The following is a 16,829-nucleotide window of genomic DNA, read 5'->3' as shown; positions in this document are numbered from 1 at the left end:
AGTTGTTTTTTTTTTTTCCTGTCTTTTTGCCATTTCTGGGGCTGCTCCCTCGGCATATGGAGGTTCCCAGGCTAGGGGTGGAATCGGAGCTGTAGCCGCCGGCCTACACCACAGCCACAGCAACGTGGGATCTGAGCCGCATCTGCAATCTACACCACAGACAGCTCACAGCAACGCTGGATCCTTAACCCACTGAGCAAGGGCAGGGACCGAACCCGCAACCTCATGGTTCCTGGTCGGATTCGTTAACCACTGCGCCACGACGGGAACTCCTCTTTCAGATATTTTTTAATGCTTTCAAAATCAAACCCGCTTCTGGGTTTCCATAGTGTGCACACCCCGTGCTCGACCACCGTGATCGATGTGTTTCTTCTTTGCTCCAGGTCACTTTTGAGCGCACCGTTGTCCCAAACAGGCCTGTGGTGGATACACACATACACGTCTGTCCCCTTAGTGCCAGACGTGTTCATTTGGGATCCAGTTCGGCCTTTGACCTGGACTGGAAAACTTCCTTCTTTATTTACACAAGACTTCTTTCGGTCTTCATTTATCCTTCGAATTTCCAATTTTGGTTTTTTTCCATCAGATTCCAAAATCGCACATATATTGATCTGACTTAACCTTTTAATGTATGTAATGCTGAGGAGGTGTATAGGCATCAAATGCTGAAGCCCACAGAGCATACAGTCACGTCCTGTGGTTTCCAGCTCCCCTCTCCACACATTCTCCGGGAAGGAGAGGGTAGGGTTAAAGTTCAGGGGTCGGGGGTAGCGCATCTGTCCACCCAAGCGGTGCTGTAGTGATTTTCAACAGTCGTAGTGACCCTAGAAATGGCACCTCTGCTCCCAGGTTTTCTCAAGGCCCCAGCTGTTGGTGGTTTGGCTTAGAGAATCTTTTAAAACTCATGGATTTGGATTCTATTTTCTAATGCTTCTAGTTTCTTAAGTTCTGTTGTCATTTTGTTTGTGACCATTAAGGTTCTGCTTCTGTCTTGAAAAGCAATAGCAGAGGCTGCTTTTGCTGCTTCTGACCTTCGGGCTTCGGACATTGCATGAGGAGAAACATCCCCAGAATTGTTTGAAGGTTATTGTTTTCTGAATCCGTTCTGTCTCCCTCCACGTTAGAAGTCCCTTTCTGTTCATCCCTTCCGATGAAGAGAAATGGCGCAGACACTGAAGAGACAGGTTACTTTCTCCTGGCCTCTGTCTCCTCTTCCCTCGCCCTCCCGCTTCCCTGTACCCGCACTGTGAAATGCAGCAGTGCCGAGCCACCTCTGCTCGTTTTAAGGTCATTAAAATTAACTAACACGTGGAGTTCCCAACGTGGCTCAGTGGTTAACGAATCTGACTAGGAACCATGAGGTCACGGGTTCAATCCCTGGCCTCAGTGGGTTAAGGATCCGGCGTTGCCGTGAGTGGTGGTGTAGGTCGCAGACACGGCTCAGATCCCGCGTTGCTGTGGCTGTGGTGCAGACCGGCGGCTACAGCTCCGATTAGACCCCTAGCCTGGGAAACCTCCATGTGCCGAGGGTGTGGCCCTAGAAAAGGCAAAAAGACAAAAAAAATAAATAAAATAAATAAAATTATCTAAAACTTAAAATTCAGTTCCTTAGTCACACATCGCAGTCCAAGTGCTCAATGACCAGCGAACAGGGCAGATAGAGACCGTTTCCAGCAAGTTCCGTCGGCCAGCCTTGGCCTGTGTAGCTGGAATCAGTGATGCCTGGAGTAGCTTGGTGGGCGTGCTTCCTGGCCTCTGGCAGAGGCGGGAGAGCCCTTCCCAGCGTTTCTCCTCACTCCTCTCCGCCCTCAGGGATCTCTTCAACGCGGCCTTTGTGTCCTGCTGGTCTGAGCTGAACGAAGACCAGCAGGATGAGCTCATCAGAAGCATCGAGCTGGCCCTCACCTCCCAGGACATCGCTGAAGTCACACAAACGCTCTTAAACTTGGCCGAATTCATGGAACACAGTGACAAGGTGAGACTTGGCCGGTGGTCCAGATAGAGCCTGACTGGGAACCGGCGGGCGGGCGGGAGGAGAGGGGCGAGGCACCCGCCCCACTGCTCTGGTGCCCCGTCCGCCGTTTCCCCACGCCGCGGGTTCTGCTCTCCTCCAGGGCCCCCTGCCGTTGAGAGATGACAATGGCATTGTTCTGCTGGGCGAGAGGGCTGCCAAGTGTCGAGCATACGCCAAGGCGCTGCACTACAAAGAACTGGAGTTCCAGAAGGGCCCCACCCCCGCCATCCTGGAGTCTCTCATCAGGTAGGCTTTTAAATTGCTGCCTGCATCTAAAAGGACCTCTCTCCTCCCTCTGCTGCCGGTTCCCTGGAGTCACTTGGAGACGTCCGCTCTGAAATCTGCCATCAGATCCAGCCAGCACGTTTAAATAAGATGCGGTGGCAGATGGCTCTCCCCACATTCTAGCCGTCATTGTCATTGCTCGTGACCCGTGGCACCTGCGCTCCTGTTGTTTTCACTGGTGCCAGTGAAATCAGCCTGGAAGCAGTTCCGTGCCCAGAGCTGCCTTGGAAAGGTAGATTTTATGTCTGCGTTATTAGCTAGGCCCTCTGGCTCAGGAGCAGGGACCGGTTTCTGTCTCCTCCTCTTCGGAGCTCTAGGAATGTAAAAGGCAGAGCGTGTGTCTTTGATTGGCGTGTGTCTCTCCTGAGACAGTTTTGCGTCTTCTGGGTATGGAAAGATAGGTTGTTTAAGCCATTTTTTGCTCTTACGAAATTATAGGCAGCCTTAAATGTTAGGTCCACAGCTTCTAGAGAACTGTGTTCATTTCCCTTGATGATTATCAGAGAATATTAACTCTGGGATCTAATTATCTAGCATGGTTGATTGTTTCACTACAGATGGTTTAGGAACAATCACCCACCTAATATGTGCCTCCTCTGTGGCCGAAACAGCCTGCAACGTGCAATGCTTCCTTCATTTGAAAAGATGGTTAAATAGCCAAGCTCTCTGCCAGCTCTGCTTTTGAGTAGATGCTAAAAAGCGTTCCTTTAAATACTTTAAGGTGTGACCAGAGAGATAGAAGTAGAGTCATGTTTTTGCCCAAATAAACTGGACTTTGAGAGAATGTTGACTTTGAAAATACTGCAAAGGAACATGCCATTCTATGGGGAAGGCTTCCCTGTCAAATTAGGCACTGCAGACGTGAAAACCTCCATGTCTTCCTCCCACCTCTGGCTTAGGTAATGCATCCTTGCTTCTTAACTAATAGAAGACTCAGGAACTGACTATTATAACCTCAGCATCAAATAACTAGTTTTTGTCCATTAATTTCCTTGCTAACCTTTTTCTGTTTGATACCTCTTTGAAATCTCCCTCGTCCCACCCCAGATTTTTCCCCATATTTGAGACAATCTTAAAAATGTTAACGTTTATGCAGATTTGTAGTAGAAAGTTATAGTCAGAGGCCTGGAAAAGTGTTCAAGAAGGTCGTTTAACTTTTTAAAGCCAGTCTAATTGAGGGTAAGTCCTCAGGATGTCCCGCAGATTGATCTTGGCTTTAGGAAAAGAAACAGACAGAACCTGTGGTCCCAGGTAAATCCAGGGCCTTTTTGACCCTGGTTGGTTCCTGCTCTGATTCAGCGAGGCTTGCAGTTTTGCCTCCCTTCAGTTGGTTTCCGGCGTCTTCCCAACACCCATCTTCTTTTTTTCTCTTTGTAGCTTTTCCAGCTTATTCTGTAAAACTGTTTTTTCTAAGCACCACTGCCATGTTCTGCCATCATTTTCACTGCAGAAACTTTTAAGAAACAGCCTTAGGCAAAGCTGTTTACTACAGAAGCTGCTCTTTGCGATGCCCCAGTCCTCTGGGTAAGCCTTGTGGGCACTCCTCGCATGGCCAGTCCCTGGGCCACTACTTTGGTCTGGTCTTGAGGTCATTACTGTTTAGTAAAAGATTGGGTTCCCTTCCTCACAGTGGCTACTGGAGAGCTCACAGCTCGTTCCTGGCCCGTGTGTAACAAATTACAGACATCTTACCTGTTTTGTCTACTGCCCTCCTCTCTTCTCCAATTTTATTTCCTTTTTTTCTACTCCTATTTTCTCTTAACGTTTGTCCACTTTTTACAAATTTAGTATATACTTTTGAGTCAACTGCTTTAAATTCTTTTTGAAAGAATCAGGTTAACCGTACACAGAAATTTCTTTGCACAGTTGATTCTTGGTTTTTATTTTTGTTGTAAAAAGCTGTGCTGTGCTGACCACAGTTCTCTTGCTGCTGAATCAGTCTGTCTTCCCGCCTATTGACATTTTTATTTACCTGCTCCAGGATGAATTAAGTCCACATGTAATCCCCTAACAACATGTCCCTGCATTTTACACACACACACACACACACACACACACACACACACACACAGCTTTTACTTGGTTCATTCGCCTTAGAATAAGGTCTTGTAGCCTGCCGCTTTCTTTCAGGACGCTATAAAAAATGCCCATAGAGTGGGTAGCTTGAAGAACAAGCATTTATTTCTCACAGCTAGGAGAAGAAGCTGGAAGCTGGAAAGTCTAAGATCAGGTTGCCTGCATGGGTGGCTTCTGGGTTAGAGATTACCAGCTTCTCTGTGTGTCCACGTGGTAGAAAGCAGAGAACAGGTTCTTTGAAGACTCTTTTATAAAGGCCCGAATCAGGGCTCCACCCTCATGGCCTCATCACCTCCCAGAGGCTCCACCTCCAAACACCACCACCTTGCGGCTTAGGCTTCAACCTGGGGACTCGGAGGGAGGGGCCAGGAGACACACATCTGTCCACGGCACCTGCTTTTCTTCCTCTACCGAGCAGAAGAGAGGGCCTGGTCAACTGAACGCTTGCACTGCCCAGCCCTGACGCGCAGTCCCGTTTTAAGATGCTTTTCTCATTGCCGTGTCTGCAGAATTAGAGATAAAAACTGCCGCCGGGGGCTTACTGGGTTCCCCTGTCTCCTCTTCGCTGCCCGTACTTACTACCTTTTGTCTTTCCGATAATTGCCATTCAGGAGGGAGGTGGTGTCTCCTCGTGGTTTTGCTTTGCATTTCTTGATTAGTGAGGTTAAGCACCTGTTCATGTGCCCGTTGATTATTTGGATGTTTTCATTGGAAAACCAGCTATTCAGGTCCCTTGACTATTTTTAAATGGAATTATTTGCTATTTTGTTATAAGGTCTTTATATATTTTGGATGTTAATCCTTTTCTCCTGTTCTGTAGATTGTCTTGTCTTTTCTTTTTTGTCTTTTTAGGGCAGCACCTGCAGCATATGGAGGTCCCCAGGCTAGGGGTCGAATCAGAGCTGCAGCTGCCGGCCTGCACCACAGCCACAGCCACACCAGATCTGAGCCACAGCTCGTGGCAATGCCAGATCCTTAACCCACTGGGTGAGGCCGGTGTTCCAACCCTCATCCTCATGGATACTAGTCAGGTTTGTCACTGCTGGGCCACAGTGGGAACTCCCTAGATTGTCTTTTCAATGTATTGTTTCCTTGTAGTTTGAGGTAGTTCCCCTTGTTTATTTTAGCTTTTGGTGCCTAGAGCCTCAGGTTTTTAGTCGTGGGTGTGTGATTGCCGCAAGAGAATTAGCAGCTGCTTCTGCCCGAGGTGTCCACGCTCCTCTTCCTCTTCATCTCCTTCTAACCCTGATCTTGTCGTCATCTCTCCAAGCAGCACTGTGCCTGCTGCTGAGCACCTCAGACCCCCGCCTGCCCTAGGACCTTTCTCTCTGCCTGCCTGTCCCATGGGAGGCCCTGCTTTCTGCTCACTTTATTTCTTTGAAAATCCTGAGGGTCTTGTTTCTACAGTTAAATGGTTCCCAACAATCAGAGGGCTGTAGGTGTCCTAGAAAACTGGGAGTTAGAGACGGATGCTTACCTGACACCGACTAGTTCAGGGGATGGTTCCTTTTGGCAAGAAAAAGTCATTTCCTAAAGGTCAGCACCATTTGACAACTGTTAGAACTCGAGCCGGTACGCCTCTGTCTGCAAATTAGTTTGTTCAAGTAGAAGGTCGGCGTGTTGGTTTGCAAAGAATTTGGGAGCCAAGTGGCGGCAGGGGCCTCCGTGGGGGTGGGATGGACAGGCCAGAGTCTGGCCTCTTCCAGGGGCTGCCACTGCCCCCGTTGTCCCTGCGTTTTCATCTTGACTTCCTGCTCCTCCCTTGGTTTCCCTGAAGACTGTGACATACTCAGAGTCTCCTTCCCACTGCTTCCTCTCTGATTTTTCACTTAAAACTTTTCCCCATGCTCTCAGTGGTAATAGTAATAATTTTAAAAGGAGCAGGTTTAAAAGGATTTATTGTAGAAAGAAGAAAAAGATTTTAATGTTTAAAACAAACTACGGTATTTTATTTTTACGGAGCAAAATGTTTATATATACAGCATGAATTATTTATTAGCCGTGTACCATTTACCTTCTTGTTTTAGCCACTTTGAAGTTCTTTGAGCCCTTTCCTTGCAAAGTAAATAAAAATAGATATATCTGTTATTGGCTGTGACTATTTTAAGGCAGTTTTGTGCAGGCGTCCACAGGGGACTTATCTTCACCTCCCGTTGGAGCTCCTGCCACCGCTGGGCCCACTTCCCGCCTCCTCATCAGTGCTGCGCCGTGAGGGAGGCCTAGCAGGGAGGTGCCCAGAGCCAGTGAAAGTCCCGGTGCCCTGGGGTTCCTCCAGCCAATTCCACCTCGGTCCACTCACCTCCAGCAGAACAGGTTTTGTCTTTAAAAAAAAAAAAAAGTGTGTAGACAAAGTGATTTCGTTGGATTTAAAACTAGCAACCACTCTCTTCCACTGCCTTCTTCACTCCTGTCTGACACCCCGAAGCACCAAAACAGTATGGTTCTTTTTAGCAAAGGGATTTATTTTCTGTCCTCACATAACTTAGGCCTTAGAGGAAGTAGATAAAATGAACTCTGTGAAAGAATTGTTTTTCTTTCATGGAAAAACATGGGGGAAAAGAGGAGCTGCTGCTTTGTCAGGGCTCCCTGGCAGGGAGGCCCCCCCCGCCCCCACAGCCCCCTGAGATCCACTGTGCTTAAATACTGCATCCCATTTACTGTAACACCCTTGGTATATAATTTTTTTGGTTCTCCTGAAAGACTGACTCTGCTTGGAGATGTGAGGCTGTGTTCCACCCCCAACACACACACACACACACACACACACACACACACCGCCACCCCCTGCCACCCCTGGAACTCCCATCCTCTCCTCTGCCCTTTCCCAGCCTCCGTTTGTCTCCATGTCTCCCCTGCCCCACAGCAGACCTCTGTTTACGGCCGGAAGTCTTCTGGGCGGATTTTCATCTCCACTCGTTTGAGGGAGTAGCTGGACCCGTGCCAGCCATACCAGGTGATGCCATCCAGGTGCTTGTTGTGCTCCCCGAGGAGGTAGTACACGCCGTTGAGGTTGGAGTCCGTGCAGCAGTTGTACCAGTATCCACCTGGGCGGGAACCAGATCAGCGCTAGTGTGTCCTCGGAAGAGCTCAAACACCAGGCAGCGGGCGTTTGTGATTTTAACAGAACAGGAGCCCCGCGAGCCAGTATCCAAAAGGAATACCAAAGCCAGGCCCCCAGCTGCGCGGTCCTAAATTCTCTCTTTGGCCTCTGCTGGGCCGGTGGCCTAGTACCCGAACGCCCGCCTCCCCACCCCCGACCTCACCTTTGCGGAGCTGGGCACACTTGTCTAAGCAGTTGTCGTTGTCCTTGTCCTTGGTGCTGAAGGCCGTGTTGTTGTGATAGCTGAGGGCGTCGTTCCCCACGCTGCCGCTGTAGTTGCCCAGGAAGAGGCGGTAGCTGTTGAGTTCATTGCCCAAAGCGAAGCGGCTGTACTCAGCGTGGCGCTTGGTGCCCTCCCAGTCCTGTCCGGGGAGGCAGAGCCTTAGGAAAACCGCAGGGGGGCTCACTCGCTCCTGTCCCCCCTGCTCCTCTCACCAGCTGCAGCCATCTGTCTTTCGGCTGCTGGGACTCTAGTAAGACGTCATGCCTTGTTTACCTCCCGTTTAACCACTAACCTGGGAATCGGAAAACCAGGATCCTAGCTCACACTTCTCTCCCGAGTCACCACATGGCCTGGATTAGTCTCTCTCTCCCCTTCGCATCCTTGGCTGTAAGGTGTAGGTGGGTGTTTTGCTGTATTTCATTCTGGGATGTTCTAAGAGTAACTCGAGAATATAGAGATGCTTCGGGCCTTTGGTGCAGTCACCACCCGCTACCAGAGAGGTATGCATCTAGAGGACCTGGTGTCCCAGGCCGGGGCAGGGACGCCAGCGTTTCCGCCCAGCTGATGACTCCTCTGCCCTGGCCTGAGTCTGGCCTCTTCCTGTGTACCTGCAGCCTCGCTTTTGTGAAAGCTAGGAAGAGGCCCCTATTCTCAACTGTGCTGCAACCTGCAGGAAAGCCGTCGCAGCCAGTACACCGGCCCACGGTGAAGAAGCATAGGAATGACACCCCCAGAGCGTGGCGGCCCTGGTCTGGTCCCCGGGCCCCAGCCCCCACGCTCACCTCCATCTCCACACGTAACCGGGTCGGCCGCCTAGAGAGCCGGTGGATGTGCTCGTTCCCCAGCCAGAAGTCCCCGCGGATACTGCCGAAGCCCTGCTTGTACTGTTTCCAGTCCCGGTAGAAGGAGACGAGGCCGCTCTTTCGTCTCTGAATGATGGTCCAGCCGCCACCTGAGGTCTCCATGTCGCAGAAGACCTGGAGCAGAGAGGGTGTCCTGCTTAGGACCCTCCAAGACAGGCAGCACCGGCCTGAGGGTGGCTCCCCACCTTCCCCCTGTCCCGCAGAGCCGGGGGCCATGGGCTACCACAGTCACACTGGCTCGCCAGGCAGGGATTCGACCCCAGTGCTGGCAAGCTGGGCAGGCTGGTGGTTGGTTGAGAAAGATTGACACTGAGGGTGAGAGCGAGTGGGGTGGAGTTTGAAGGGAAAAATCCAGAAACTTCTAACCCACTCCCCACATGTCCTCTCCCTTTTCCTTCCCAGGAGAAGCTGCTGTAGGACATGGCGGGGGTTTCAGCCAGTTGGGCAGTGGTTTTGGCAGAATCTAACCATGTTAGGAGGTTCGTGTCTGGTTAATAGTGATCTGAAGGAGTGAGATGCATGCCTGGGTTTCTGTCCCCACAAATTGAGTGTTTAGCCGGCTCCCTATCATGTGATGTGTTTGCGTCTCCGTCTCTTTAGGCTGTGCCTGGCCCTCTTGTCCCCAGGTCGTGAGGAGGGCAGATGGTAGCATGGGCAGCAGGCTGTAGTGACCTCACCTCCAGCTCGGGGCTGCCCAGGAAGTCGTCGGGAGGCAGTTTATAGACTCCGGAGATGCGGTAGCTCTTCTGGTAGAGGGACGAGCAGTCGTAGATGGCATCTGCAAGAGGAGTGGACCAGGGGTGAGCTGCCACCCCAGGGGCTTCGTGGCCGGCCGGCCTCCCACCTGCGTCTAAGTCGGGAGCTTAAACGCGGGACTCCACCTCTACCACGAAATTCGCAGGCGCACTCACTACGAGGCAGTGTCTGGATTGGGGGGGTGCGCCAGAGGGTGTGTTTTGGCTTCACTGGAGGTGGGGCCGAGGCTTCACCTGGATAGCACCACGGTACAACCAGGTGGCTGCAGGTTTGCTCGGAAAGAAGTTACCCTGCTGTAGTTCTAGTTCGGGAGACGTCACTGTGTGTGAGGGCCACCCATGGATGCTCCTGTTTCCTGGAGTCAGTTTCTGGGACAGCCGCCGCTATTCCCAGACAAGTCGGAGTATCTCAGAGGGTCTCCTTTGATAGTTGTTTCTCAGAGGTAATGGCTACTGCTTACTAGGATCCTTATTAACAGATTTATAATTTTGTCTTTCCCCCCAATCTAAAACTGCTAGAAAAATGACAATGCAAGCACCCGAAGGGACCCTTGGAGGCCCTCCGGCTCCGTTATCAAGATGAGGAAATGAGAGCTTTGGGCAGGCTGGCTTGCACTCTGGGGTGGATTTTAATGTTTCCTCAGCTGCCCCCGGGGCTGGTGCTTTGGGGCGGATCTCAGCTCCCTGTTCTCAGTATCGGAGCCTTGTGGAGGGACAGCCTCTCCTGATAGGATCTAGAGAGCAGGCTCGCTTGTCCAGGGATGCTTCCTGCCTGCTGGCACGCCCTCAGCAGATGGGAACACGTCTGCTGTGGGACTTGGAGGCAGAGCACCTTGGGCAGGGGACATAGAGGTCCTTGTCTTCACTCTCAGAGTGACCCACTTCCCACTCCTGACGAGAGCACCCACCTACTGCCTCTCCAAGGGGCTGCCTGCTTACAGAGTATAAAGGTGACCCCACACCTGCTAAAGAGCAGAAAAAAGAGGAATGATGGCCTGGGCAAGAAGAGTAAGAGGCCCGGCAGAGGCTGCATTCAACTCCCAAAAGACTCCCCGCTGGGAGGTGAGAAACTCCCGCTTGGAGGAGCAGGAGCGGCACCGGGTCTGATTCCTCTTCTCACCCGCGTGTCTGGTTTTGTCGCACAGCCCAGATCCAGACGGCCTGGTCTGGAAAACAGCCTGAGAAACTTTTCTAGTCCCAGACTGAGAGGGTCAGGAAGTGCTGCTTAGAAAGTGGTTGGCTTAGGTAACAAAACATATTGGTTTAGATAACAAAATTTTAAGCTTAATTTCAGGTTAAAACTTTTTCTTCATTTGAGCTAAGGATCCCCAGTGACTTAGTCTGCCCTTTGTTCTTGGCTTGGTTTATAATATGACCCAAAAGATTCCTTTTTAAGTTTTTATATCAGCAAGAAATGACCTACCTACCTGTAGGACATGCTCCTTGTAACTACTCATTTCCGGATAATTTCAGAAACCAAATTTCTCTCAACAATAAATTCACCTTGGCCTGTCTGAGCCAAGCTAAGTGGAAACTGAAAGTCATTTTTAAAAGGATCTTACAAAAGTAAATGGGTCTTATTTTTGGCCTAAAAATCCAGCTTTCAGCGTGGCATTTCCTTATTCCCTGTATCACTGGGGAGAATTTTCTTTGCGCTCATGGGAGAAACTAGAATATTGGCATTGAGGAACCTTGAGGGGCCAGTCCTTTTCCGAACACGAAGGGATTCTTCAGGCAGCTCTGGGCAGTGTCTGTGCACTTGATTCTGAGCCAGTGGGAAGAGTTAGGTTTGCTGAGCAGACACAGAAGTCCATCAATGCCCAGTGCATTAAATCACAGCCACCCGAAAGAACTGTGTTTGGTGAAACTTTGCTCCTAGAGAGGTTATGAACTTGGCGTTCACTTCTGCTTCCATGGGACCAAGCGTACAGCCTCGCAGCTCTGGGTAAGGAAGTAGGCTGGTCAGGAAGACATGAACCTTGTTTCTAAGATGTCCTGTGTGACTTTGGGCAGAGCACATGATCTCTGTGCTCCAAGATGGTAATTCATACGTGCAATATCCCAAAACACTGCGGGAGTGAAAGACACCTGGGTACATTTACAACACATTGTAAATCAAAGGAAGTACTCCCTAAGCCTTCACTAAAGAGAAAATAGAGCTGGCGGCACGTGTCCAAGAAGCCCCAGTGATGGTTCTGACCATCACGTGACCTAGAAGCAGTGTTGCAGACAGGAGACGCTCGGCTCTTTGAGGGGGAAGGTAGTGAGTAGCGCGAGCACGCATCCTCCTTACCTGCTGAGGTCTGGGTGACAGTCTGCGCTGCTTGCAGCTGCATGATGTCGATCTGGTTGTTCATCTCGGAGAACTTGCTCTCGGCGGCCGTGAGCCGAGACTCCATGCGCTTGGAGCTGCTCTCCAGCTCCATCACCTGCATGACCACACTGACCCAGTCTCTTTCCTGCTTCTGGCTCAGCTCGCTCAGCAGGCTGCTTAGGTTGGCAATTTGGGCCTTGAGTTCCTTGGCCTCCTCGCAGCAGGCAGGCACGGTGAATTCTGCAGGTGTCTTCCGCTTAGGGGGCTTCTGTGGCCACACTGGGTGGCCGACAAAGGCCACGATGAAAATGCAGAGCCAGGCCATAGCCGAGAGAGTCTTTTTCGGCATCTTTCTTGGGCCTGGGTGAGGAAGGACCTGGATGTGCCCAGCTGAGGTTTGCAAAGCTGCAGCAGATTATGACCTAACACTCCTGCTCTCGATGGACTTACCGCTTTGCTGTTCTCTCTCTCTCTCTCCTTGCTCTGTCTTAGCCGTTCTCAAAACTTGAGCTTCTGAAAGGGCAGCTTCATCGGGTATCCCCTCGCTTTCCTTCCCCAGTCTGAATGCTCTACCCACTCAGCATCTTAAATATTGTTTGCTGCCTGCACCTCCACCCCTACCATGGCCTTGCTTGGCGCCCTGGCCCCTCCCAGCTCATCTGGGAGGGTCAGGTGCCTGTTGGGTGAAGTCAGCGTACACTTAGGCCAGAGGAGGGGAGGAGAGAGACAGGGGCGAGTCTTTCTTTCCTCGCCTGCTCAGTCTCTGGGCTGAGACAAGAGGGCTGAATTTGTGTTTCCAGTTTCGCCTATTAGATTGTGCCCCTGCCAGCCTCTGGCTCGGCTCTATCAGCAAGCAGTTCAGGGTCAGAATTTCCAAATTCCTTTCCAAAGGTTATGTAACCGTGGGGTGAGCATAAGGTGGGCAAAGAGAGTTGGGAATAAAACTCTCCACTCACCCAGGGAGACCTGTTAATGCAATCCGTGCTGTTTATACAGGGATCTAGTATATTTTGGCATCCTTCTGAATATGCTTTTAACAAGCTTGGTTATTCCTTTCTCTGATCAGCATTCAGTGTTTTTTTTCAAAAACTTCTTTCAGCCTGGGACTAACACTGTCTCAGCATTTGAAAAGTTCCAATTTAGAAAAGCTTCAGAAAATAGAAAGATAGAGTAAATCTCTTAGGAAGCAAAAAAGGACTTTGTAGTTTGTACCCGCAGGCTTTGCCCAGTTATCTTGTCTTTTAACTTACTTTCTCCCTCAATACAGAGTGGGTCAGTATTAGCCTCCCACATGTGACATCTGGCAAGGAAGTGTCCGCCACGGCAGCGGGATGGAGACACAGGACTTGGTCCTGGGATGGGCGCCCCCACGTGCCTGGGTCTTCAGGCAGACCAGAGAACGGGCCCAGCCGTGGCCCACAGTTCTACACCTGGGAAGTATGTTAGAACATAGAGAAAAGGATCCCCTTTGGCTGATAATCCATATCTATGTTTCATGTCCCTTTTCCTGTGGAATATGGTGTGCAGATTTAAAATTATTCTCTCGGAGTTTCCACTGTGGCTCGATCCCTGGCCTCACTCAGTGGGTCTGGGATCCGGCATTGCCGTGAGCTGTGGTGTAGGTTGCAGATGAGGTTCAGGTCCTGCATTGCTCTGGCTGTGTTGTAGGCTGGCAGCTGTAGCTACAATTCGACCCCTAGCCTGGGAATTTCCATATGTGGCCCTAAAAAGCAAAAAAATAATAATTATAAAATAAAATTATTCTCTCTCATATTTTCTATATAGATAGATAAATAGATCCCCAAAAGTAGGGCTGTTGTAATTTTTCATGTACTATATTCAAAGGACATTCCTTCTTTGAAAACAAGTGGGGGGGAAACTGGGTTTTCAGCAAACCTTAAATCCTTAAAATGAGCTTTTCGCTAAGTATGTAAACAAAAGTCCCTCTGTCCTTACACGGTAACTGTCTCTGGAATGTACTCTGGCCATTTCCGGGCACAGTTCTTGTGCCGTTGCTCTTCGGGGTGGGCCCTTCACACACAAGCCTGCTGCCTGGCGGCCCCTCCTTCCTTCCCACTGTGACCCTGAGAGCTCTTTTCCAGTCGGGGCTTCTGCTCCTCAGAACATCACTTCTGCTCAGGCAGTTAGAGTGGCCAAACACTTTTTTCCCCCCGTAAATCAAAAAGCAGGAGCGGATCGGATGGATCAGTTTGGTTTCTTGCCTCCTGCTTGTCTTTGCCTCCTTAGGAGTGAGGATGCTGCAGGCGCCCCATGGCAGCTTGGCATTCTGCATTAGAGAGTCTCTTTCACTTGGCAGTGTCAGCGGTCCCTGCCCCCTCTCCGAGAGCATCTGGTCGGGGGCCCTGCAGCCTCAGCTCGTGGAGCTCACTGCACTAAGGGAGCCCGTCCCTGACTGCCAGCATCTGACAGAGCCGTTTAGCAGGGCCTCTTAGATTCCATGAGGCTCTGTAGGACAATCTCCTAGCCATCAGATGATGCTGAGCTTAAACCACGCGTGTGGCACAGGAGCGCCGTGTACCACACGATGGACGGCAGTGCCCCGTGTGGCCCTGCTGTCCTGCTCCATGGAGCAGCTCGGGAGAGGACATCGCCAAACAGTGGCGGCTTTGTAGTTGCCCAGCCGGCATTTCGTGTGTTCTTCCCAGTAGCCGCCGCCCCTGCCCACACAGCAAAGTGTTAGGAGTAGAGTTTCGTATCTGGGCAGAACATGAATCAATCATTCATATTTGCAACCCATGCAGCCGTCCTTTCCAGGAAAGGTAGGAAGAGGTTCCTGAGTTTGGATCAGAAGCCTCTAGCTTTTAGCATGAGTGCCTACTCTCTGACATTTTCTGGAAACTCCCTTCTAACATAAGCCCTAAGTTGGAGACGGAAGCTTTTTTTTATTTGAAGATTTTCTTAAATTACCTAAGTTGCCCAAGTCGCCGTTGCCTCCCCCCTCCTCTCCAGTTTTGAGAAAAAAGCCGATTAAGAGTAGATCCCATGCCAGGAGATTGTCTTACCCACCAAAACTCCACAACCCTAGGGTGTCCTAGATTCTGAATTTCTGAAGGTAGGAAAAATAAGTCTTCGTTTTGAGTACAGCTAAGCCAGTGGAGAAAACCAGGACGCGTGTGGAAGACTAGAGCGCTTGTCCCTTCTCTCCCCTTCCGTGACCAGAGTGACCGTAACGACGGGAATGAAATGAGAAACTAGGGAAAACCTAGTTGGACACATTGCAGTTTTTCTTTTCTCCATTTTGCTGGTGGTGAAAGAGGGTCAGCTTGGTGCTCCTGGGAAAGATGTTATGAAAAGAAAGCTTACCTTTTTAACGAGGAAGACCAGAGAGCTTTGACTTCCCAGTCTGGGCTGCGCAGCCTTGGGCCGGCACCAAGCGTCGAAGGCCCCCAGGCAGCCTGGGGATGGATTCCAGAGTGAGAAGGCCCTAGAGCTGGTCTCTCCTTCCTCCCCAGTGGGGGGCGTCATGTCTCATTTTCTTGAATATGTCCCTGTTGGAGAGACGCCTCATCTTCCAGTGTGTGCCCACCCCTGCCTGCTCTTCCACCATCCCTGCAAAACCAGTGAGGGCGAGACACCTGCCTGCAGTGCCAGACTCCGTTTGTTGAATGAATACATCTCAGAAGTACCTGCCTTGTTGTTAGTTTAACTGTGTGCTTCGTGGTCATGTATTACTTCCTCTGAGGTCTTCTCATGAGTCCCAGCTGCCTTGCTCTGTGTAGCCGTTTAATCCTTGACCCTTCTACCTCTCAGTCCTGCTTCTTTAAAAAAAATTTTTTTATTATTTAAAAAAAAATTTTTATTACACTTGATTTACATTGTTCTGTCAGTTCTAAAGCCCAAATCTATCACATAAAGTATTTCTCCCTCCTTCCTAACCCTTCTAATTTGCCACCTCCGAGTTCCTGTCGTGGCTCAGCAGAAACGAATCCGACTAGGAACCATGAGGTTTCGAGTTCAAGCCCTGGCCTCGCTCAGTGGGTTAAGGATCTGGCATTGCCATGAGCTGTGGTGTAGGTCACAGATGCAGCTCGGGTCTGGCATTGCTGTGGACTGTGGTGTAGGTCGTAGACACAACTTGGATCCCATGTGGCTGTGGTGTAGGCTGGCAGCTGTAGCTCCAGTTTGACCGCTAGCCTGGGAACTTCCATATGCTGCAGGCGCAGCTCTAAGAAGCAAAAATAAGCAAACACACAAATCTCACAAAGGTCTTGTGAAGTGAAGTAGTTGTGATTTCTCTCCCCATTTCACAGATGAGTGTGCTCAGAGTAGTTAATTAATTTGCCAGGGTCATGTAACTATCAAGTAATGAAAGGGATTAGAACCCAGATTTATCTGACTCTGTGGCTTCTTCTCCCTCCCTTTTTAGGGCCACACCTGTGGCATATGGATGTTCCCAGGTTAGGGGTCTAATCAGAGCTACAGCCGCCGGCCTACACCACAGCCACAGCCACACAGGAACTGAGCCACATCTGCGACCTACACCACAGCTCACGGCAACGCCGGGTCCTTGACCCACTGAGCGAGGCCAGTGATTGAACCTGCATCCTCATGGATCCCAGTCAGGTTTGTTAACTGCTGAGCCACGAAGGGAACTCCAGATTTCTGTGAGATTTAAATTAAGTATTGTAAAAGATTAAAAATAGCTAAGGCATTTTTGAATAAGAAAAATAAATTTGGAAGAATTACCCTGCTGGAAAGCAAGATTTATCACAAAGCTACAGTAAGTAATTCAGGCAGTGCGGTATTGATGGAGTTGCCTGGTGGCGCAGTGGGTCAGGGATATGGATGGCATTGTCACTGCTGTAGCTCGGGTCATGGCTGTGGCTGTGGCTCAGGTTCCATCCCTGGCCTGGGAACTTGTGCATACAGAACTTCTTCATACTTCTGATGCAGCCAAAAAGAAAAAAAAAAAAAAGAAGGCATTGCAGTATTGGCACCAGGACAGATAGATCAGTGGAGCAGAATTAAATGTCCAGAAACAGACCCACACGTATAGGGACACTTGCTTTCTAGCAAGGGAGCACCCCAGAGCCGTGAGTTCTGTTGGGTCAGCTAGATGGCCTACGGGGGATAAAGGTTCTTGAGCCTTACCTCATACACACACAGAACCTCGGGTTCAGTTTTTATTTATTTGTTTGCTTGGCCATGCCTGTGGCATGTAGAAGTTTCAGCACCAGG

General features: G+C 50.3%; 2 protein-coding genes across 3 annotated transcripts in view; one reads left to right on the top strand and one right to left on the bottom strand.

The window, feature by feature from the left end:
• MTOR (mechanistic target of rapamycin kinase) overlaps positions 1-16,829 on the top strand; it is a 125,666-nt gene that overhangs the window by 48,571 nt on the left and 60,266 nt on the right. Inside the window, exons 27-28 of the mRNA XM_047791785.1 lie at positions 1,813-1,975; positions 2,115-2,260. Coding sequence (XP_047647741.1) covers positions 1,813-1,975; positions 2,115-2,260 — 309 coding nt within the window. The remainder of the gene's footprint in view (positions 1-1,812; positions 1,976-2,114; positions 2,261-16,829) is intronic.
• On the bottom strand, positions 7,244-15,054 carry ANGPTL7 (angiopoietin like 7). Of its 2 annotated transcripts, XM_047791787.1 has the most exons (6): positions 14,955-15,054; positions 11,610-11,990; positions 9,239-9,339; positions 8,481-8,675; positions 7,639-7,837; positions 7,244-7,419 (listed from the first exon to the last, which is right to left on the bottom strand). In XM_047791787.1, the coding sequence occupies exons 2-6, from the start codon at positions 11,977-11,979 to the stop codon at positions 7,250-7,252; spliced, it is 1,035 nt and encodes a 344-aa protein (XP_047647743.1). In that variant the 5' UTR covers positions 11,980-11,990; positions 14,955-15,054; the 3' UTR covers positions 7,244-7,249. The 2 variants fall into 2 exon arrangements, with proteins under 2 accessions (XP_047647743.1, XP_047647742.1); XM_047791786.1 differs by lacking the exon at positions 14,955-15,054 and having other exon boundaries at positions 11,610-13,190.

This window comes from Phacochoerus africanus, chromosome 8 (genome assembly GCF_016906955.1).
Source record: "Phacochoerus africanus isolate WHEZ1 chromosome 8, ROS_Pafr_v1, whole genome shotgun sequence".
Classification (NCBI taxonomy): domain Eukaryota; kingdom Metazoa; phylum Chordata; class Mammalia; order Artiodactyla; family Suidae; genus Phacochoerus; species Phacochoerus africanus.
This window is presented reverse-complemented; position numbering and strand designations above follow the sequence as displayed.